At 37.9% G+C, this 24,816-nt stretch overlaps 1 protein-coding gene across 1 annotated transcript in view; it reads left to right on the top strand.

Moving 5' to 3' along the window:
* LOC149797195 (afadin-like) overlaps positions 1-24,311 on the top strand; it is a 181,215-nt gene extending 156,904 nt beyond the window's left edge. Inside the window, exons 22-26 of the mRNA XM_089961872.1 lie at positions 4,483-6,458; positions 9,525-9,646; positions 12,144-12,258; positions 15,383-15,496; positions 17,575-24,311. Of these exons, the coding sequence (XP_089817998.1) occupies positions 4,483-6,458; positions 9,525-9,646; positions 12,144-12,258; positions 15,383-15,496; positions 17,575-18,471 (3,224 nt within the window). The 3' untranslated portion in view covers positions 18,472-24,311. The remainder of the gene's footprint in view (positions 1-4,482; positions 6,459-9,524; positions 9,647-12,143; positions 12,259-15,382; positions 15,497-17,574) is intronic.
* The last annotated feature ends 505 nt before the right edge of the window (positions 24,312-24,816 follow it).

Below are 24,816 nucleotides of genomic sequence, written 5' to 3'. Positions count from 1 at the left end.
GTACACTCCCTCGCTGCAGTCCTTGAATGCGTACTGGAGAAGCATGGAGAAGAAGATGGCAAAGAGCGTCGGTGCAAGGACACAGCCTTGTTTGACTCCGCTAACGACTGGGAATGCTTCAGATGTTGCGCCATTGAAGCACACTGTGCTGTGCATGTTCTCGTGGAACGACATAATGACAGCAAGCAGACGTGGGGGGCAGCCGATCTTCTGCAGGAGTCTGAAGAGTCCACTCCGACTAACCATGTCAAACGCCTTCGTCAGGTCTATGAAGGCAATGTAGAGGGGCATCCGCTGCTCGCGACACTTCTCCTGCAGCTGACGTAGTGAGAAGATCATGTCTACAGTTGACCTGCCGGCTCGAAATCCACACTGGGATTCTGGGTAGACGCGGGAGGCTAGGATCTGCAAGCGTGCCAAGGCAACACGGGCGAAGGCCTTTCCGACGATGCTGAGGAGGGAGATGCCCCGATAGTTGTTGCAGTCGCTACGGTCTCCTTTGTTTTTGTACAAAGTGACGATGTTGGCATCACGCATGTCCTGTGGGATGTATCCCTGTTCCCAGCAAAGGCAGAGGAGTGTGTGTAGGGGCTGGAGCAGTGCTGGTTTTCCGCTCTTGAGGACTTCAGGCGGAATGCCGTCACTTCCAGGAGCCTTCCCACAGGCAAGGCAATCGATGGCTTTTCCGAGCTCTTCCAGGGTGGGCTGTGTGTCTAGCTCCTCCATGACAGGCAGGTCTGGAATGGCGTCCAGGGCAGTTCCAGTGACATTGTTTTGGGTTGCATATAGCTCAAGATAGTGCTCAACCCATCGCTGCAGTTGTTTCCCCTGGTCTGTGATGACTTCGCCCGTCTTGGACTTGAGGGGGGCGGTCTTGTAGCTGGGGGGGGCCTGTCGCTTTTTTGATACCCTCATACATTCCTCTTGTATCCCCGGTGTCAGCAGCTGTCTGTATACTGTTGCAAAGGTTCAGCCAGTAGGTGTTGGCACAGCGGCGGGCGGTCTTCTGGGCGTTATTCCTTGCAATCCTGAGGGCTTGTAGTGTTCTGGGGCTAGGTGCAGCCTTGTATGCCAGAAGGGCTTTCCTCTTTGCCTCAGTCACGGGCTCCATCTCCTCCCAGTTTGCCTCATACCAGTCGACATTCTTTCGCTCCCTCTTCCCGTAAGCTGTGATGGCTGATTTGTACACAGAGTCACGGATATGGGACCACATGGAATCAATGGTGTCATCAGGTGTCACTTTGGTGAGGGCTTCCTTCAGTTTGCTGATGAACTGCTGTGTTTTCTCTGGGTTGCTTGCACAGTAGGTGTTGATACGTGGGTGACCCTTCTTCTTGGCGTGGTGCAGCTTCTTGGGTAATATTCGCACCTTGCTGGCCACCAGGGAATGGTCTGTGTCACAATCGGCACTGTGGTAGCTGCGGGTAAGGAGGACACTGGCCAGTTCTGCACGCCTGGTGATGACGAGGTCTAGCTGGTGCCAGTGGCGTGAACGTGGGTGTCTCCACGACACCTGGTGGATCTCCTTGCATTTGAAGAAAGTGTTTGTCACACATAGGCTGTGGGAGCAGCACATCTCCAGCAGTCGCTGACCATTCTCGTTGATCTTGCCCCTTCCGTAAAAACCGAGACAGGTGGACCAGGCCTCATGGTCAGCTCCCACTCTAGCATTGAAGTCTCCTAGTAAGTAAAGGCTTTCATTGTTGGGGATACTGGATATTGCCTGATCCAGAGCCTCATAAAACTTGTCTTTCTCCTCGTAGGTGGAGTAGAGGGTTGGGGCGTACACACTGAAGATGTTGACCGGGCCTAAGGATGTTGACAGCCGGAGGGCAAGGATTCTCTCAGTACCTGATGATGGAGGTTCAATGAAGGCGATTAGCGTGTTCTTGACGGCAAAGCCTACACCATGCTGCCTAGGTTCATCCAAGGGCTTCCCCTGCCAAAAGAATGTGTAATTGGCTTCCCTGATGGTGCCGCTGTCAGCCAGTCGGGTCTCCTGGAGGCAGGCAATGTCGATGTTCAGTCGGGAGAGTTCTCTGTCAATGACGGCAGTCTTCCGTGCATCGTCGATCTGCTGTAGGTCAGTGGTCAATCCAGGACACATGGTCCTGATGTTCCAGGTTGCAAAACGAAGAGTTGGAGTCTGTTTATTTCTTCTTTTAGTCTTTCCTGGTGCAGAGTTTTGTGGCCCACTTGTCGAGATGGTTCTCTAAGCTCCACGCACCCAGTGAAGCAGGCAGGCCATGGCGGGCAGCACCTTACTGACTGGGGGCTGCCCAGCTTGAGGCGGGCGGTAGCTGTCCAGTGAGACCTGATGATCTCTCCCACCGTCAGAAGTAACCCCTGGCGCCAAGCTCTACGCCAATCGAGCTTTGACTTAGAACCGGTAAACTGCTACTTCTCGTGTTGTGCCGACGCCGTACGACGACGCTGGAGTGTCCTCTCCAGTGGAGCTATGAAGCCTGGGCAGGGTGGTATGGAGAATCAGCTGTTGCCCATGCAGCAGATCCTCCCTCTCCACGCAGCTGGTGTGCCCAAGGGAACGACGAATGCCGATACAGCTTGGCACCAACGGCGTCGCAGGAGTTGCCGGAATGACGTTGAAGTCAATGTCATACCGCCTTAGGGACTCCATCTCCGGATTTTCTGTCGGGGTTTACTCCCTTAGCCTTTCCCATGAGTGGGTATAGCCACAAGGCAGCAGAGGTTTGGAATCGGAGTTTTCCTTCTCCTAGATGAGCTACCATCCAAGGTTTATGAGTCCCATCTACCCGAAGCAACTGGTTTTAAGGCGCCAGTGGGCCGCCTTCACCCCTTCTCCTGTTAGTAGAAAACATGGTCTGCCGGGCTTCAAATCTAAGCCACTCGCGAAGGCCAGGAGCTGGATTTTAGTTGACAGAGGCAGTAGGAGACGCAGGCCGTATGGGGCATTTTGGAGGATTGGGGCGCTTGTCTCCCACTCCCACCCCGGGCAATGTCAACCTTAGACCACATATATATATATATATATATATATATATATATATATATATATATATATATATATATATATATATATATGCATTTATGATTATGTAAGATAGTGCACCTAAAATAACAGTGATACTTAATAATAATAACAATGATAATAATAATAACGATGATCTTCTCTGCATGGTATTTGTTCAAAAACCTATTTTTAAACATGAACTTCAGTACAGAGGTTACCTGTGTGTAAAGGCAGTTTTAACCATTTTCCATATGTGGCTGCTATGGACAAGTTTGACCATCCTTATTCTAGTGAATTTCAAACTTCTTGTATTTTTAACTTGGAGGTATTGCTCTTTATTATCAAGATAGTTTGTATTCTAAAAGTAGTAGCAAACTTAACGGTCTTATTAAAATTAGGAACACCATAAATTTCTACATGTCAGCTTTATGTCAAGATAGGTAACCTCGTGTTTAGGTAGATTATTAGACCTGATGGTAATCGCTCTTGTACATTGTTCCACTGATGGTAAAATGAAACAACAGATGTGACGTAAAAAAAAAGGAAGAAAAATTTAGAAAAATATTGTTTAGAATATTTGAAAGAGTTTATGTACAATAATAATAGGGATCACCTTTATCAATATATCTGGAATTGTATTAATTTGATCTTGTGTAGATTAAAATCACTTCAAACTTTGAAGACATAAGCATTCTAGTTCCCTTGATTCCAGCCTTCTTATTGTGAATTTGTCATTAAATTTTCTGTTAATATTTTTAATCTTATATGAAATATATAAAACTTACTGTGATTACATTTCTTGGAAGCTCATGATCTGAATTATATTTCGTGTCTGAATGGTTAAATCAGTTTGCTAGAACAAACAAGATACAAAGTAAATTATATCCCATATGGTACCATGCATACATAGGACTTTTAGTGCCATGCATACATAGGACTTCTAGTACCATGCATATATAGGACTTCTAGTACCATGCATACATAGGACTTCTAGTACCATGCATACATAGGACTTCTAGTGCCATGCATACATAGGACTTCTAGTGCCATGCATAGTACCATGCATACATAGGACTTCTAGTGCCATGCATACATAGGAATTCTAGTACCTTGCATACAAATGACTTCTAGTGCCATGCATACATAGGACTTCTAGTACCACCCATACATAAGACTTCTAGTACCACCCATACATAAGACTTATAGTACCATGCATACATAGGACTTCTAGTGCCATGCATACATAGGACTTCTAGTACCATGTATACATATAACTTCTAGTACCACCCATACATAAGACTTCTAGTACCATGCATACATAGGACTTCTAGTGCCATGCATACATAGGACTTCTAGTGCCATGCATACATAGGACTTCTAGTACCATGCATACATAGGAGTTTTAGTACCACCCATACATAAGACTTCTAGTACCATGCATATATAAAACTACTAAGTAGTTTAATTTCAGTTTTTGATTTCTTTTATAGCTCCTCATATGGCACAAGGTTTTAGAGCTCCACCTAATGGCAACTTGCGTGAACCATCAGGGATGCAGAATCAACCAATTTCTAACAGACCACAGCAAGGCAACCGTAGGGAAAATCATGAACTTGACAAAGCGAAATCAATTCCAAATCTGAGAATGGACATATCTTACGATGGTCCAGTAGAAGGTTTTCAGCAAATGCGCCCTGCCATGTCAGTTGGGGCTCTTCAGCAGCAAGGAAATCCCAACCATGATTATTACAACCAGGTGCCACAGACAATGGACAAACGTGACATGATTGATAAGTCACATGACTATGAGAATCATCCAAGTGTAGATCCACGGTTTAGACAGCCAGAACCTTTAAGGGATAATCGTAGTCAACCCACCACAGGTCAAACCATGCCACCTCAGTTCACTCCATCTGTTCAGGTTCCTAAACCTGCCCAACAACAACTGCAGCCTACTGATAGGATTCCACAAATGTCTCGTACTTCTGGAAATTTCCGTGATGAACGACCTCAGTCAGCCTACTTTGGGCAACAAGATCGACCAGATTCATTAGGTTCCAGACCAAAATCTGCAGAAATCAATTCAGACTGGCAAGATAGATTTGGACAGGGTGGATTCCCTGGCCAACAAGCTCCTGGCTTGGATAGAAGTTTCGAGAACAGAAATGGGCCAAACTACAGTAATATACGACCTCAACCGAATTATGCCAATCAGGGAGAAATTCAGAAACTGGACATTAATAATCAGGAAAGGCAACTTAATTTCTATGAAAACACTGTTCCTCGTCAACAGAGTTCGACACCTCCATTCCATCAATTAAGGCGTCCACCAAGTGAGGAGAAGCCCCGCCCTTATCTCGCTCCTAAACCCAAACCCAATCAGCCAGTAATTCAGCCAGCTGAAATTCCGAGAACAGAAGTTGACCATCGGCAGACTCAGCCTCATTTCTATGATGTACGGATTGCCCAGGAGCGTTTAGTGCAGGCACCTGCATCCCAGGGATTTTCACCACATCAGCAGGCTCCACCCCAACAGGCCCCACCTCAACAGAGCCACTACCAAAATACTGGGTTCCAGGATCCTAGAATGGCTGCCCGTGGAAAATTTTCACCAGGGCATGAAAAGTACAACCAATTCCAGGGTCCAGGCATACCTCCCCCACCATCTGAGGTTCCTCCTGAATTACCTCCCCCACCTAAGATGGAAGATCTTCATGATGAAGAGTTACCTCCCTTGCCCCCACCTCCTGTTATGGACTACAGACTAGAACAGCAGATAAGAAATGAACAAAATCGAATGATGCAGCAGATGGATCCAGACTACAGTATGCACCAGCCTGATCATAGTTATAGCAATCTCCCACCCCAGGGATATGACCCCTATAATAAGTTCCCTAACCAAATATCCCCACATTCCATACCCAACAACCATGCAGATTATGCCGACAGAAACACATATCCCCCCAATTATCATGACTCCTTAAGGCAACCATCCATACAACCACCACAAACACAGATCCCTCTCAACCCCAGCCATGATTATCAAAATATTGAATATCCACGATCTGCCAACAGATCATTTGAAACACAGAAGCAACTCTCAACAGGCCATAATCAACAGAATTTGTACGAGACTTATGATCCTCGTGTCCAGCCACAACAACAGCCTCAGCCACAGAAACCAATAGACAGGCCATCCCTTCACAAAGCTATAAAAGACCAGCGAGAAGTGGTTGTGTCGCCTTGGGATCGGGATGCTAAGGAAAAAGCACAGAAAGATCAGGAAGACACCATAGCGAGGATGCGGCAGAGTGAAATTTCGGATCTGGAATCAAAGCCATATTTAACGCCACAGGAACAGGAGAGACTGAGGAAGCTAAAAATAGAGCAGGAGTTCCAAAAACGAGTCCAGGAAGTTTCTGCAAAAGATGATGAAGATGAGGACTCAGATGATGATAGATTTATTGTAAGTGCAAAAATTAATTATTTTCAAACTAATTTTTATTTTATTTTGTTAAATTTTAAAAATTCTTTTTTACAAGAGAAGGTTTCTGATCTCTTGAGAAATCGCTGTGAATTTCTCGGATCATTGAACCCTCATATCAGAAGAGTATAGTTTAGTAAAAATAAATTCCTTTATGGATACAAAAGGCAGATTAAAATGTTTATCTGTTATTAATACAAATGTCCTTCACAATAAAGCACCTCAGAATGGCATGTTCGCTTGTTATATGGCGCAATATAGCACAGTCCCTCATACAACACAGGGATGGTAATTGATCCCAATTTTGGTAATATATGTAGTTTTGGTACTGAATATGCCTCCTTAAAAGATGACCTTGGTTATAATGACAAACATTTTCATGGTTCCACTGAACAGTTATCATGAGATACCTGTGTATTAGGAAATTTCTTGAAAATGTCTAGAAAGATAGTCCCATGCATTTTTATATATAAAGCCTGCCAGTTGTGTGAAGTTCATACCCATATGTATTTCTACAGAATGTTCAGTTAGATCGTGGTAATTGCCATTGGTTCATTCTTTTATGGCAGATTCTGTTCTGTGCTGTTTGGTGTTGGACACCCAATATAAGTGGGTATATATGAAATTTCCATAATGACCATTAATGGAAATATCGCGGGATTTGATATTGGGTGGATTTATGAAAATCAGACACATTGATAATTATTATCCCATTGATAGAAAAGCTCGGCATTGCCATTAGTTAGCACATTTGTATGTGTTTGTAGATCCATCCATCTGACCACACCCTAGATTAAGATCAGTGTAAAAGTTTATGGATTAAGGTGTTAAAGTTTTTAGAGTAAGGTGTAAAAGTTGTTAGATTAATGTCAGGAGGTGGTAAAGATATGTGATATTCCCCACCTTTTATGGTTTTTGGTTATTGTTGTCTAGGAAGTGATCAACCACAGTGTTATTGCCTGGATCGAGTAAACAATAAATAAAATATGAAATTAAAGGATGGATTAACAGAGATATAGATAAGAAAATGAGCCCCCATATGTAAAACAATTTAATCAATTACTTAAATGAAACGAACAACACGTTTGAATGAAATTTTCAGCAAAATTCAATTAGCCGTTATGTTATACTGATAGAACAGATTTAATCTTATGATTGAGTGACTTATAGAACTCAGATTGCCGGCATAACACGATCACCTGGTGTTTCTGGTCTTTTCCAAATCACTGCTCATGATAGATTGGTGTTTCCATCTCTCTCTCTCTCTCTTTCTATATATATATATATATATATATATATATATATATATATATATATATATATATATATATATATATATATATACACACACACACTAGCTCTTCAGGTTTTCCTTTGTCTCTCTGAGCCCTTGCTTGCTTATCTTCAAAGAGTTCCCTCTGCCCTTCTCTGGTTTCAGGTCTCACAAATATCCATACACTCCCTGTCCATTGGATGATTTATTTAATGAGAAGAATACTCTCTACTGATCTCAGAACCCTTAAAATTTTCCCCTTTGGCAGAAACACTTGGACTGCCTAATTTTGCAAGGGGATTATTGTAAGTTCCTGAATTCCATCTGGGAACACACACCCCATCATTTAGCTTAGCCAAACAGGAATAATACTTTAACTGCCAGAATTATTTTTCACTCCCATACTTGTCAGAATAATCCTTTCTAGGCTGCCTTTATTGATAACTTTTCTGGAAAATACCATTTTATGACACCTGTTTCAAATGCCCCCAGATGTCTTAAAAATTGTCAGGTTCGTCTCAGCTCTTGTCATTTTACTACTATTGACCTTGCATTAACATAGTATTGTTCATATCTGTTAACCAAGTGAGTCCAAATAAAAATCCAATTCATGCCCCATTCAGAACAGATTCCGTCTCTCGCAGTTTATGGCAAGTCTAATCCATACATCAAACTTAATGTTTACATGCCACGCTGACCCCAACAGAATGCACTGTGAAATTATACTACAAAAACTGTTCTACAAAATTTTGCACTGTTACAATTAAGGTATTAAAGTGTTTAGATTAAGGTGTTTTTACTTTGTAGCTAATGAAAGATGAGTTTGATTGAAAAAAAAGGAGTCTTTGTACAGTTAAAGAAGTTTCATAAAGATCAGGTGAATGTTAAATTGAGACTCTCTGATACCGCTGTGTGACCAGTTAGATGTTATATCACAGTGTATCATAAGATGAGTGCAATATGATGGTATGGCCTGACTTATAAATTTCAAATTGCAAATTGTTATCAGAGTAGAATCAATACAGAATTAGGGATATCTACAATACTGGTTTATGGTTTATGCATTAAAGTCACCAAAAGAAATACTTGTAAGAGTTATGTCCAAATACAGAATGCTGTTGTGAAAATCATAAAATACCAACATAACTGGGACTGCTCCGGTGGCCTAGTGGTTAGACGATCTGCCTCCGGTGCAGAAGGTTGCAGGTTTGAACCCTAGCCGAATTATACCAAAGATTTACAAAAATGGTACTAACAGCTGCCTCGCTAGACATTCAGCATTCAGAGGTTAGTGTTAGGACTGGTTGGCCTGGTGTCAGGATAATGTGACTGGGTGGGACATGATGATAACATGTCTGTGGCATGATGCCCCAGTGCCAGACGTTGTAAAAACTGCCACACTGCAGACATCGTAGTGATGTGACTGAAAAATTGTTTAAGCTACGTAAAAATCCAAATCACACACACACACACACAACATGACTGGTGTTCTATAGCACACAAAAAATAAGAACAACTATACTTTCTTAAAATGCTGCTGCCACCAGAAGTTGAAATTTGCCACTTTCATCCAGAAATGCCTGCTCACTTTTTATTTCATGTTTCAAAAGGATTCACAAAAAGTGATGAAAAATAGAGAAGTTTTAATCCTTCAGTCAGCAACTGAAATGACGTTCAAAATGAATCTTTACTCTTTATAATCATTTTAAAACATTGAAGTTTTTAACAAGTTTATATTTTGTTGTTTGGTGCATTTTTATTCCTTGCCATTTCAGAGCAGAGACAGGAGTCTGCAGAGCCTTCAAGAGGACCTGGTGAAGGCACGACTCCGAATGAACGAATTGGAGGAAAAACATCTCTATCAGGAACTTGAACGGGAGAAAGAAAGGACAAACAGGTTACACATACATTTTACAGTGAAACTAATTAAAACTAGTTTATTATGATCATATGACCTTTATAATGAGCCCAGCCTGCCTAGCCTTTATGAATAAGTCATGTATATACTTGCTTATAGGTTGGGTGACTGTAAACTGCTCCTCCCCCAACCCACCCACACACATTTGTACCTGTTCTCAATAATGTCTACATTTAATTAAAGGATACAGTAGACTGTTGATTACCAGGCACTTGGTATCTGATTTAAACCAGATATGAACTTAACTATGTCCCCATAAATTTATTGTATGGACTTTCACTATGTCTCCATAAAGTTTATATTGTAGAAACTTCCATTATGTATCCATGAATTTCTTGTATGAACTTCCGCAATATCCCCATAAATTTATTGAACATCTTCCACTTTGTCCCTATAAATGTGCCATAATTTATTGAATGAACTTCCACCATGTTCCTATAAATGTATTATATGAACATCCACTGTATTCCCATCAATTTATTATATGAAGTTCCACTGTGTCTCCATAAATTTAAATCTGAACGTGATCAAATATGGATCATCTGTTGATTACTTTTCCATACAAAATCAGTTCCTGGAATTTTTATTATTGCAAATATATTTAAGCAAATCCAAGATCACATCCTGATTCATACCATTTCCAATATTTGACAGGACATCTTAATTTGGTGGTTTTCTCATTCCTTCACTAGCAGATAGCAAGACCTCGGTTGCTTTTCCTATAGCAACAAAATATGGCAATGACATTGTAAAATTGTGTCAAAGAATTTATGAAAGTCATGTAACATGCATAATAGTATATAACTACAGGTGAGACACAGCATTATGTTGAAGGCTTATGACAAGATTACATTAAAAATTCCTTTATTTGAGAAGCTGCCTGTTGAAACACCTTCATATGCCTTACAATTACTAGTATGTTAACTTGGTATGCACATCCATTTGTCGATTTACCTCATAGAGTGTATAATATTTTAGCCAGTTCATATACACGTACCAAAGTTACCCAGTGCAGTGCTCTATAAATAGAACTCCTGTTACCTGTTTGACTCCATACACATAGGCCTGCCTGTTAACTGTTAAGCAGTGTAGTATATGTTAAGTTTAACATCAGTTTTGACCATTTTACATTTCTGGTACACATCTATTATTGTATAGAAAGATTTAAGAGTAAAATGTGATCGTTATGGCTGTATAATTATTTTTCAAGGAAGAATTTTTTATGTGTTTTAAAATCTTGAGAGAACTCATTAATCATCAAGACAGTGAAACCACTTGACCAACCATAGCTCCATTTCTCATACTCGAAATTTACAAGTTCGTTGCATCTATGTCACAGAATCATCTGAATTTGATAATTTATAAAAACTAATTGCTGCCTACATCAATATCAGAGCCTTTACCTAAGTTATTGAATCTTTCATGGTTGTGATTCTAATCATGAAAACTCGAGAAAGTACTGAACGAAATCTGTGGCCTCCATTTTGGAGAGTGGAGAGTATGACCCAGTTACTTTAAATAGCAGATTATGACCAGATCTTGAACAGAAACCACACAGTCTGACAGAATGGTCATTCACACCAATGAATGTAGTATCTAACAGGGTTTTTTCCCCAAAGGTGGCACTGCGAAAACCCACTGAAAATGGCTGATGTTTATGGCAGCGTTGAAAGGCGCTTCCATGAGAATGGTGTAGAGGTGTCAAAAGGCACTTCCATGAGAATGGAGTAGAGGTGTTCAAAGGCAATTACATGAGGTAAAGGGATAACTATTCCGATATACTGTTCATTGTGCCCTGTTTGTAATATATTGTACCTGTACATGTATGACATACTGTATCTGTAAATGTATGACATACAGTACCTGCACATGTATGACACTGTACATGTACAACTATGACATACTCCACCTGCATATATATGACATACTCCACCTGCACATGTATGATATACTGTATCTGAACATGTAGGATATACAGTCCTTGTATATGTATGACATACTCCACCTGCACATATATGACATACTGTACATGCACATGTATGACATACTGTATCTGAACATGTAGGATATACAGTCCTTGAATATGTATGACATACTGTACCTGCATACACATGACATACTATATCAGTAAATGTATGACATGAAACCATGTGCAAAACAGCACAGACCCTGTCTGTCATTGCATATTGACCTGTAAAGTAAGCTGTATACTGTTTTACTTGAAATTATTAGTGGAAAAAAAAAGCTTCTACCTAGATCTTCTGGTGTGTTGTGTGACAGTAAATCTAGAGCTGTGCTCATCACATCTGTGTAGAAGTTATACAGGTGCAAAATATAATAGTCATCGATCATCATTGCAATGAGTGTTGCATTTTGTATTTTACTGAGGTATACATAGATGGACAAGATCTTGTGTCATTTCTTCATAAGCATCAGATTGACACAGAAGTTGCAATTTACCATCTAATTATTTCAGGTTGGAAAGAAGAATTGAGATGTTTGAAAAAGAAAGGGAGGAGCAGAAGGCAAGGTTACAGAAACGCCAAGAAAGACAGCAGAAAGAGAATGAAGAGTATCTGAGAAAACAAAGGGTAACTTTATCTCCACCATTTTGATGAGGCAAATGCTCAATATTGAGTAGTTAGAGGTGTGGATAAATTACAGTCCACAATTTCTCATTCCGATAATACAGCAAGGAAATTATACAGTTCAGTCTACTTTGTAATATTTGCTAATATTAATTTGATTCACCTTTCCTGAGAACACAATCTCTGGTATCCACTCAAATTCATAGAGCACTGGTCTCTGGTATCTACTCAAATTCATAGAGCACTGGTCTCTGGTATCTACTCAAATTCATAGAGCACTGGTCTCTGGTATCTATTCAAATTCAATGAGCACTGGTCTCTGGTATCTACTCATATTCATAGAGCACTGGTATCCACTCAGATTCATAGTGCACTGGTCTCTGGTATCCACTCAGATTCATAGAGCACTGGTCTCTGGTATCCACTCAAGATTCATAGAGCACTGGTCTCTGGTATCCACTCGAATTCATAGAGCACTGGGCTCACGTATCTTTGATATGACAGGCTGTAGTACATGGCCACCATCATAAAAATCCATAACGATCAATAATGTTCATCTGGATGGTTCTTGGGGACAGTTAAGATGCAGAGCATTCAGTAATCAGGATTGAATGGACTTTGGATTAGAAAAATTAGAAAAACAATTAATATTTAATATAAAATGGGTAAATGCACACACAAGACCTGTATGGTTTTACTATAGTAACAGTGATTTTCGAACAAAATAAACTTGTTGCAGCCAAGGAATTCTGGCCGTACATATTGGGTGGCTGCTGGTCAGGGTGGCCATTCAAGAGGGGGATCAGTTTATAACATGTTAACATATCACTTTATGTGACTATGATTGGTCCAAATAAGACCATGAAATTCATGTGCTCTGTTCTCATTACTGATTGGCTGCAATTGTGGGAAAATTTTCTTGACCTCACCTTTTTATTTTTACTAATACTAGCAACATTTTGGTGGCCATTTTTTGAATTGACTTACCAAAGAGAATTGGGGGAATAAAGGTCACGTCTTTCTTAATATGGCAGATTTACCCCACTGGGGATCATTACGCAATGTATTGACTACCATGCACTGAAAAATGGCATTAAAACCCCCAAAACAACAACAAATAAAACTAAGGGTATTGGTCAGTTGATAGCATGCGTCAGGGGAGAGGTGGGTGGTAATGTACATGGAATCTGCCCTGTATGTAAGAGTGGTTTAAATGGTAACTTCTAGGAGCAAATAAACTCACCTCATTTCATAGAAGAATGTAGACAATAACCGGTCTCCCAACTGACAAATAGTTAGGCCTATCAAACCACAGTATTTTTACACGGTAAAATAGCTCAGATGATCAAATGTTACTTATGTGATGCAATGATGACTATCTCCTGTTCCAAATCAACTAATACTTATATCCAGCCACAAATATATTACAGTAAATATGGAATTTATTCATCAAGTAATCATCCTTTCACATGAATATCCAACAAGTTCCAGTACTGAAAGTGACATACCTTAGGTGTCAACATTGTTACACTGATCATCTAACCTAAATGAATCACATACTGTGACATCACTTGGAACTTCCATGCACATTCTGGTTTGAACAACAATGATCTCTGAGTCAGTTGTTCCATTTATTCTGAAGGACAGTTGCTCATTTAATTCTAATTTGTAAGAGAAAATCTGCTTTTAAATTTGATTGGTTATAAAACAGCCCAAAAAATTGACAAGAGTTTGGGACTATTTTTTACATATAACAAATAAAAGGTACATCATCAGAGTCAGAATGAATGAATTTATTTGTTCTTTCCATCTATTTCCATTACAGTAAAAACTATGTATTTAAAACAGAATCTCAAATGGGTAATGGTTTAATATTAAATATATAAAACTATCTGAATATTGTCCAGCAATAAATCAGTATTGAATCACTACTCATTTGAGATCCTTTGTATAAAGTCCTTCGGTATAATATAATTCCTGTTATAATTCATTCTCATTTTAAGCCTCCTCCTTATAACATGATTCCTGTTATAATACGTTCTCATTATAAGCCTCCTCCTTATAACATGATTCTTGTTAAAAGGCATTCTCATTATAAGCCTCCTCCTTATAACATGATTCTTGTTAAAAGGCATTCTCATTATAAGCACCCTCATTATAACATGATTCCTGTTATATGACTGTTATTGTCACAGATCTCATTTCGTATTATAGTAGTAAAATCAAATGTATCATGTTTTTCATTATAATGCAGTCTCACAGTATGGCTGCATACTCCATGGCTGCTATTGATGGCATCGAAATGAGGGAATAAAGTATTGTGTGCTTCAACATCTTTCATTCTTTAAGGCAGTCTACTTTTGATCCCAATGACAGCATTATAATGAGGGAGTACTGTGTGATGTACTTCATTATAAATTGCTCTGCTTCCATTTAAATCATAATGAGGAGCACTGTGTGATGTACTTATAAATTGCTCTGCTTCCATTTAAATCATTCTAATGAGGGAGTATCATATTATGTACTTTATTAAATGTGCTCTACTGTGACCTATTCACAGCATTATATTGAAGGAATAGTCTTTGATTTAGTTCATTATAAGATGCTCTGCTGCCCCGTTAAAGGCATTATAATAAGGCAATACTTAATGATAAGGTGCTCTACTATGGCTCCTATTGACATCATTATATAGAGAAGAATACTGTATGATTACTTCAGTATAAGGTGTCTTTCTATAAGGCATTGATCCTTCATTGTCAACATTAGGACTACTTCCCCTGACTTTTTAGAAATAAACCACGGAAATTGGTATCCATACACACTCCTTGCCTGCATCACCATAATTAATGAATTTGAAAGGGTGAAATAATGGAAAAGATCCTCTTCTTCAGCATCTCAGCCAGACTAAACTGACCTTTTGGCTTTAGTTAAACTCATTGATTAAGCCAAAATGATGTCAGTACAGAGTTATATGCTTGCTTCAGTTATAATTCATGACACTTGAGGTGCGTCTTGGACCGAGGTAAAGTACTTAGGTACTGTAAATATGTTCCTAGTCAGTCAGAGACTTTTGTGTGTAAATTTCAAGCGTATTCCAAGTATTAAAATACTTTGTGTGTCTTATCAGGAGGCACGAGAAAAGCAACGCCAGCAATTTGAGGAGAACAAGCGGTTACTGATGCAAGAGGAGGAGAAATTGAACCAGAGGAAAATGGAGGAAATGCAGAAGAGAAAAGAAATGGTAGGTGTCATAGACAGAGGCATGAGAACTTTTATCCATATCTCTTTTTCAGGTATAAAAGATTTGTCCCTGATAAATATTTAATACCGTTCAAGAGAAAATTGATCTATCCCACTTACACATCATGGGAAGGTTCATTGGTCACACACGTTATGTTTAAAGGTTCCAATTTTACATGGTTACCTTAATTCCTCCCATGAATGAAAAATAAAGGCTTGGAACAGAGATGACCTCCTTTGAAAGAAACATTTTTTAACATATAATTGCCAATATTAGATTTATGTTCTGAATTATTTAAAGCTACTGGTCCATATTGGTAAATTCACCCAAGTTCATCTTTTTGCAAGACATAATCAGAATTAAAATACAGTTGTTAAAATTTAGTTAAAAAAATTAATTCTGATTCTTTACTACTCTTCTCCCTTCATTCTGCTAGCCAATTAAGGAATGCTAATAGATAAAAATAATTCAACAATTATACAGTAATTTACAAACTGTACACATGTGTGATCAACACGTACACACACATGAAAACAGAGACACAAACAACTGTACATACACATGTGCTATGCAGAAATTAATAAAGTGAGAATATCATCCTAAGGTCTTTTGGCATACTAGCAATCCGTTGTACAGATTTTTTGTACATATAATGGGAGGAAATGGCAGACCATATTTTGCAAACTTCATATCAATGGCTTTGGAATGGATATCATAGCTGGCTGCAGAACTCAGATTGTAACAAAAGATAAAAGGTTTATGAATTCTTTCATCAAAAAACAAAATATGATTGAGATATGAGTGCTATTCATACACTGTATCAGGACTGTCACTAGAACATTTTTCATAACTTTTTCTATTGTATCACATGAAAATATGAATATTTCTATGGTGATACTCCTAATTTAGGTACTTCTTTCTTTAGATTCATCAGGAGTTCAGATAAATTGATCACTTTAAAGAATAATGATGGAAATATAAGAAATTGTTGTATCATTGCAGGCACTTTCCAGTAAATGGAATCTGTATTAGCAGTCTGTCACTGCAGTGTAAAAATTTACCTTTTAAACATGTATGTCAACGTAAACAAGTTTACTGATTTTAAGTAAAATAACAATTGTTCTTCATAACTTTTATACTAAAGAAGTTACCCAAGTCTGTTCATTCCTGGTTGTTGAGTTCTTAGTTGTCATCACAAAACTTACTGATGAAAAAGACCGCTCCGGTGGCCTAGTGGTTAGAGCATCCACCTCGGATGCGGGAGGTCGTGGGTTTGATCCCCGGCCAAGTCATACCAAAGACAGAAATGGTACTAACAGCTGCCTCGCTTGGCGTTCGGCATTAAGAGGTTAGTGTTAGGACTGGTCGGCCTGGTGTCAGGATAATGTAACTGGGTGGGACATTATGCCACATGTCTGCGGCATGATGTCCCAGTGCTAGGCATCACTATAAACTGCCACACTGCAGACATTGTAGCAGTATGACTGAAAATTTGTTAAAGCTACATTAAAAATCCAAATCACATCACACATCACTGATGAAAAGTATTCCTCATTTGGACATTTACAGTGAAAGACTGGAACTAAGTTGGATGAAGAAAACTGAGCATCTGGTTCTAATCAGGGAATTAATATTTTAAAAAATGTGGTGCTTTCATTGTGATATTTTTGCATGATATTCAGTCTGGTTTATACTGGATCATGTCTCTTAGTCGGCCTTGTATAAAAGTGTTGACTTACTTTACTATTGATTTTGTTGTATGTATTAAATAATCATGTTTCTGGGAATATTTTGAAAAAGAACAAGTAAAGCAAATTATTGCCATTTAAATGTATGTGTATGAAATTATACCAATAGTTCAGATAGCTGGTAAATGTCCCTACATGACCTGTGTGAATTTTACTTTAGTGGAGGATGAAATAATGGTTCTTCACTGGCCTGTCATACTTACTATAGTGGCCCCACAAGAGGGGACTCTGAGCCTTTTGTATACTTAGCTTGTAGAAATTGCATCATCATCGATACTGTTGACTTCACTCTTTGTAAATTTTGTAAACAATTGTTTCACTTTCTTGCAGGAAAAAAAGCGTTTAGAGGAGATCCAAGCACAAAAGGAAGCAGAAGAAGCCAAAGCTCGTGAAGAGATACGGCGTCAAGAAGAAGAATATGCCAGACAGCAGCTCGAACGACAGGAGAGAGAACGCCGGGAACAGCAGAGAGAAATTCGGGTCAATGAAGAAAGAAAACGATTGGAAGCCATGGCTGCCCAAAATCAGAATAGTCAGTATAATTACCAATATGCAAATCTACCACCACAACCAGCGCCAGTATCCATGCTCGACTCACGATACATGCCAAACACGTCAGCTTTGAACTCATATGCACCTCCTCCACCTGAGAGGGGGTCATCTTACAGTGTTGCTAACCAGCGGTCAATTTCAACATCAAATATAAGACCTGAAGCTCAGACAGACTCAAAATTTAGAAGTCTGAATAGTGCAACAAGTGGTCGAGGCAGCCTTGAAAATATTCCTACAAAGAAATCAGTGTCTTTTAATACAGAAGTACAAACTAGAGAAAGCGAACCACGAAGCCCAACCTATCCCCCTTATAGTTCTTCACAACCAGGGGGGGTAGGGTTACATAGAAACTTTGACCAGCCTGGAAACAATTCCTTAGCTAATAACAATAGCATTCCTCAATCACCGATAAAGAACAACATGAATGATGTGCAGTATAAAACAGCGGAAAATACGCCAAGTGTCATAGGAGCCCAGGAAGTTTATCGTGACCCACGTGCTCGGATAGAAGCCAAAATGGCCAATCAAGGAAAGAACATGGGATCAGATCGAATGTCGTTTCGTGATAAAATGAAGTATTTCGCTGCTGAAGCTGGTGAGACAACACCTCAAGGTCGGACCAGAGCATCTAAAGCACAACGAGCCATAGAATCTCAGCTTCAGAATGGACAGTGAGACTTCTGAGAATGTTTTATTGCATGATTATATTCAATAAGTCCTGGAGCTTATTTGTATGCAGAAGTAGACTGTTTCAGATAGATTTACAAGTACTTTTGTTATGTGTTCATATGAGATGTCCTTTAATTAACAAAATTTGTTTCTACATTAACATCCAATTAATATTGGAGTACATTTGTTGATGAAAAATTAAGTTGTGTAAATGTTCAAATCTTATACAGGCATCTACCATAATGTAGAAAAACATGTGACAAAAACAGTTATTTTAGTACTTATATTAACATTGTGAAGACTTGGCATTTGTATTGACATTTCCTTGTGACATGTCACTGTCATTTTACTGACATGTCACTGTAGAGTCAGCACTTGTATTGACATGGCAAAGACTCAACATTTGTCTTGACATGTCACTGTGAAGACCATCACTTTTATTGTCATGTCACTGTCATGTCATTAAGGAGGTGATTGAGAACTAACAATTCAAGATGTACTCCCATAAATGGAAACTTTGAACAAATATGTGCTTAATATATATGCAAGTGACTTTCATCACATGCTTGTAAAATTATACTCTAATCAAGATGTCTTGTTGCTGGTCTTGAGTTCAAGTGTTGTATGAAAATTATTCCACATCCAGCAGCACTTAAAACTCCAAATGTATCACCACAATGTGAAATTCCGTTACTACAATATCATGATATGTTGAGCTAAGAAAAATGGCTAAAGGTAAAGTTACCTTTATTCTGGTTGGTCCAGCTTGGTCTTTAAGTCTTTGAAGCCAAAAACAGGATGACGGTAGATCCATCACTGAGGAAAAGTGTCAGGTCATATACAGATACACTTTGCTAAATATCCAGAGCTTACAGGTACAAGCTGTAATCACATTAATGGGGCAGGTTATAAAAGTTGTAATCACATTAACAGGGCAAGTTACAAAAGCCCTAAAGTTAAAAATGACTGCTGTGGCAGTTCCTTATTTACAACCATTATGAAAACCAGGCTGGGCATTTACTTGCAAGGTAATAGAACAATGCAAAGCTTTTGTGCTGTAAATGGAATGCTGTTGGTTGTTGATATTTGAAAGTGAAAGGTTGTGATCATTATTCCATTTTCCATTGTTTTCCTCTGCATACTAAGTGTTACTTGTTAATTGTAGCTGCTAGGTACATATCTTCATAATGTTGATTTTGTTTTATATAATGTGTTTCTAGAATTTCCAGAGGATGTAGATTGTGTTATAGACACAAGATAGTATTGTATAGGTCTTTTACATGGTCCATAATAGAAGCTCATCTTGTACAGTAAGGCTGTAGCAGGACTACATGAGAAATTTTCATGCTGTGAACAATTTCTCAATTTTAGAAAAATTGGCATGGTAAATTTTCACAATTTTCGATCTTCAAAAAATTTAATTCCATTTTCGTAAGTAATTTTGATGATTTGTTACCGAATAGCAAAACTCTTCAGGTTGTGACTGTGTGAAAATTTCCCAGTATAAGTTATATAGTCTTACAGTTATTGTTGTAAAGTTTGAAACTGAAGGACAAAAAAAAAACATTTTTTTTATGGTTGTCTTACTTAGTCAGATGATAACATTTATTTCAAAAAAGGGAGTGCAAGTTTTAAAAATAGCTGTCGCCTATCCCAATTTCGACTATATTCCTTAATACAAGTTCAGAGCATCATTTGGTATGGTGATGACACAGAGTAGATGTCAGTCTCAGGTAATTAATAGTCTTTTTTTATTCAGAAAAAAAAAAATTAGAGCAGTTCGACTTGCATTGAAACTTGTTTTTTGGGTACCAGCTAATAAAGGATACTTATTTATCAAGGACACTTATTGATTTATTCTGTTATACATGTATTTGTGATTATTTTGAACCTCAGTATCATGGACACATTTATACTGCTTGGAGCGTCCTCAGTGGATAGGTTTTACTGGTTTGTTTTTCATATTATAATATTTTATTAATGAACAGTAAAATCAAAGTAGATAAGGTGTCATGTTTGACCTGTTGAACTGAGAACTGTTGCTCATACACTGTCAGCTAATTGGATGAGTTAACAGATTATCAAAAGGTATATATTTAAAGTTAGAAAGGCCTCTCTCTTTTCAGAATAATGACACACAGTCTGAATACATATACTTTTGCCATGTACTTTTTCTTTAGTATTTGTGTAGGCTAGGTTATCTGTTTTCGTTGCAAATTTTCATGGAATAGTTTTCGCTTGATATACCTATGCTTACAATATGCTAAGAGGTGAAAAGTGACAATGTTACAGATTATTGGGGGCAACATGTTGCTTTTTTATGCTTTCTGTCCAAAGTTGTTTGATGTAAATTAGCATAAGTGGATGTTTCATAGGAACAAAACAGCTGACTCGGCAATTGTGAAATGAGAGAGGTTTGAGAAAACAGCTGATAGTGCAACTTTTATGCTTAATGGAGGCTGACATCTTTAATGCATCATTGAAATTGGTCCATAATATATTGTAAATAACAGAATCCACCATAGAAATCATGAATTGTCATATATATTTTTCATTAACTCAAATTTTTATACACTTATCTGTATATTATTGTTTATTTCTCATCTGATATATTTCTGGTACAGTTACAGAGGAATTTTCTAATTTTAAAATAAAGATTATTGTCAGATTTTTTGTCAGGTGAGTTTAGTATGTTTTGATTGATGTGTAGACTCGTGAGGAAGAGATCAAATATTGCTCTTGATCTCTTTCACTGTTCAAAAATCTACAAATGTATCGACCTAAAAGTGGAATATACAATGTACCACCATAAAATCTACCATAGTTATATGCCAGTGAAGAATTAGAAATGAATTTCATACCCTCCCATCTGGCAAGTTTTCAAGAAAATTGTAAATATGAAGTTTAGACATATTAATATGTCACACCCCATTCAGATATTGTTGCTTTGAATCGAGGAGGTAATCCATGGCCAACAGAATATAATTGCCCTTGCAAATGCCTTCCATTGTCTTTAGTTCTATATTTTAATTTGAAATATTAGTCCATAACTTCTGTTAATTCCTAGGGAGCAACAGAAAATTCATAATCTATATTGATTTTTAGAAATGATTTTCAAGTTTTCAAAATCCAAGTAAACAAAATCCAACTAAGTCTTTAAGTATTGTGAATTACTCTTTGTTGCATTAATTTCACCTCCAGAATTACGCTTAATGGGGCAGCGTTTCAGTCAGTATATCATCAATTCATTGGGTTTAATGGGAAAGGGGTTCAAGCCGGCATATTATCAACCTCATTTGGTATTTTTCCTTTATATTTCATTCTTCAAAAAATTGACTGCCGTCCATAGAAGCTGTCTAAAATCAGACATGTTTTTACTGTTGTTCTAGTGTATGAAAATGAGCCATGGAAAGCATTGGTTTCACTCTCCTGGTTTTGTACACTGAGTGGGTTGATAATTAAAAAGGTTTATTTCTTACACATATCACTAATGAGAATATGTATGTAAGAATTTATCAGTTTGATATTTTTAAGCTTCTCAGCCCTGTGTATATCCTTGTTTTGGCTGGTCAGAGCACTCGGTCGTAAGAAAACATTAAACATTAGTCGCAATAAAACAATAGGCCATTAATGCAGTATCCATACTGTTTTATGTCTGGTCAGATTTATTATTAATGAAATTCTCGATGGGTACTGGGAATTATGAGACATACATTTATGTATATCTAGTATTAATTAAACTGGGTACTCTGTTTACATTTGGCAAAGTCTTAATTTGACCCCAATAATTGAGGAGATAGTGGTCTTTCACTTTAACAGATGGCTCTAGATTTATATGAATCATTAATTGCAGCACATTTCTGATTAGTAGTTCCAATGTTCATCGTAGGGGCAGAAGTCTGTTGGTTTTATCCAAGAAGTTTATAATCAGTATTGTTGTAGTGAGGGTCCACTGCACTGGGTTTTTTTTAAAATTCTTCAAAATTGTTTAAATTAATGATTTTAAACCCACTCACTTAATGAAGTCTTATCAAAAAACAAGTTCAAAGGAAAGGTCGTACAGTTCATTACGTATTAAATTTTAACATTCTTCAATTAACATATGCTGTAAATGTGTTATTTCCTCCGTATGATGACCTGAAATTTATATTCCTTATTCCTGTATATGAGTTTACAATCGAGAGGATCTGACTTTGTAGGCCAGTACAATTTCTTATGGTTTGGGGCTTAGTACTAGCGTTCAATGAATATTCTTTTCTCCTGGTTCAGCATGTTTGTAAACTAAGTAAATAATAGTGATTAAACAAAAGAACAATAAATAGAATAAAGGTTGTGAACCTATACTTTTATATTTTATTATAGTAGGCAGAATAGGAACAACTATGTTAGTAATAGTTCATCCAGTCTTCTAGTAATTGTAGGTCAGGGAAACTGAAAAGTACTTTGTGATAATGTGTAAATAGATAACTAAATTTCACAGTTATTTGTTTGAGTGCACCTTATGCTTGCAAAAAGCAAGTTGTTTCAAGAGGTTTCAGATTTAGTAAATCGGAAACATTAATCCATAAAATTTCTAAGATATTTTTATGGTTCATATGTCCTGTACATTTTTTTTTGTTCTTATGCTATTGTTCATTTCTATGAACATTAAAATTTTAGCAAATTCAATTTGAGCAACAAACAAGATTGTAGCATGGTGATTTACACTGTTAGTAAATAAAAAAGACTAAATTAGCATTTTCAATGTATGGATTCTTAATTACTGTTTGTTGAATGATAGATTGATTTTCTCCAAGACAAATTAAACTAATACTATTGTCAAGGGACATAACTCATCTTAGATCATCAGCCCATCATGTCAAACATGTCATGTTATCCTTTCCGTAATGGAGGAGGGGAAAGACTTCATTGTTTATAATTTTAAAAAATCTTTAATCTCTGCATAGACATTACTGGAAGTAATCTTGACGTTGCTGAACTAATGCAATTTACAATTTAAATGCTAATTTGCGTTGTTTCATTCATGTGCTCAAAGGGTTAATTGGCAGTTTTGGTCATCTCTATGAGAAATAAAACCTGCTTAACTAAGTTACCAATACATTCATAATTTACAAATGATGCTATGAGAACAGTGAAGATTTATCACTAAAACCTTAGAGGTTGTATAGAGTCAAGGCGTTCATCTACATTCTTGTCTGACAACATGTTGACCCATGTTGATACCAATACATTGATGAATTTGGTTGATTATTTAGGTAAGATTTTAATAAATGGTGCAAATATATATAATTGATAGGTACCACTGTGGATGTAAATCCATTACTAGATGAATGTCAGACTAGCTGATCATCGCAATGCCATGTTAAAAATATAAATAAATAAATGCTCACAACACAAACTCCTTATTTTTATTAAATGCATTTCCTTACTGGGCAGTATATGAATCTAATTTTAGCTCACCTGTCCAAAGTAGATCTATTGTCCTAAGATTGGTGTAGGTGTCTGCATCTTAATATATAAAAGCATTTACTGTACATACTGTCTGTACTCGCTTATACGTCGAGTCAAACTGCAAAAACAGCACAGACCCTGATCTGCCATAGCATATTGTTCATGCAGATCTGGATCTTTGTTGTTTGTTCTACTGATTACTCCATACAAACTGCACAGACCCAGGTCTACTGGTCTACTGGCGCATTATGTAATGGCAGATCTGGGTTTGTGCAGTTTGCAGTTGGACTCGTCTTATAAGCGAGTATATACATATAGTCTCATTGCATCTTAATCACTGCATGAATTACATATACTCAGATCTTTGAACAACATTAAAAGGTCTCAAAAAACAACTTTATCATCTTTTCAAATTCCTATTTCATCATGAAAACCTTATGAAAACGTTCTGTGCTGACCTACTTGCATTGGTATTAAAGGTAAAAAAAAAAGGCAGTTAAGGCTGCTAAATCTGTCCTGTAGTCACCCATTTCAATTCCATATTCTGACCTAACATATTTAATTTGGCATGTTGTGTATATACTTGACAAAATATGTGGAATGAAAAACTCGTCAAACTTTATAACTTCATTGGGTGGCGAGCAAGGTGCCCGAGTGGTCTAAGGCACTCATCTATACAGATCACCGACATCTCACCTCTGTCCGCTTTGGTTCGAGTCTTGGGCTCGGCCAGTGTGGGTATGTGAGAAAATTTGCCAGTAGCTTCCCGTGTGTCAGTGGTTCTTTCCAGGGTTTTCCTGAGTTCTTCCTCCACCAAATATACTGGCCTCCATGTCTAGCCTATCATTTGCTGAAGAAGAAAAAAATTGTGTTAACGCCATAGCAACAACAACCATCATC

Source organism: Sinohyriopsis cumingii, chromosome 6, assembly GCF_028554795.1.
Source record: "Sinohyriopsis cumingii isolate HCF-2022 chromosome 6, ASM2855479v2, whole genome shotgun sequence".
Classification (NCBI taxonomy): Eukaryota; Metazoa; Mollusca; class Bivalvia; order Unionida; family Unionidae; genus Sinohyriopsis; species Sinohyriopsis cumingii.
Note: the sequence above shows the minus strand (reverse complement) of the source record. Positions and strands in the feature narration are given on the sequence as shown.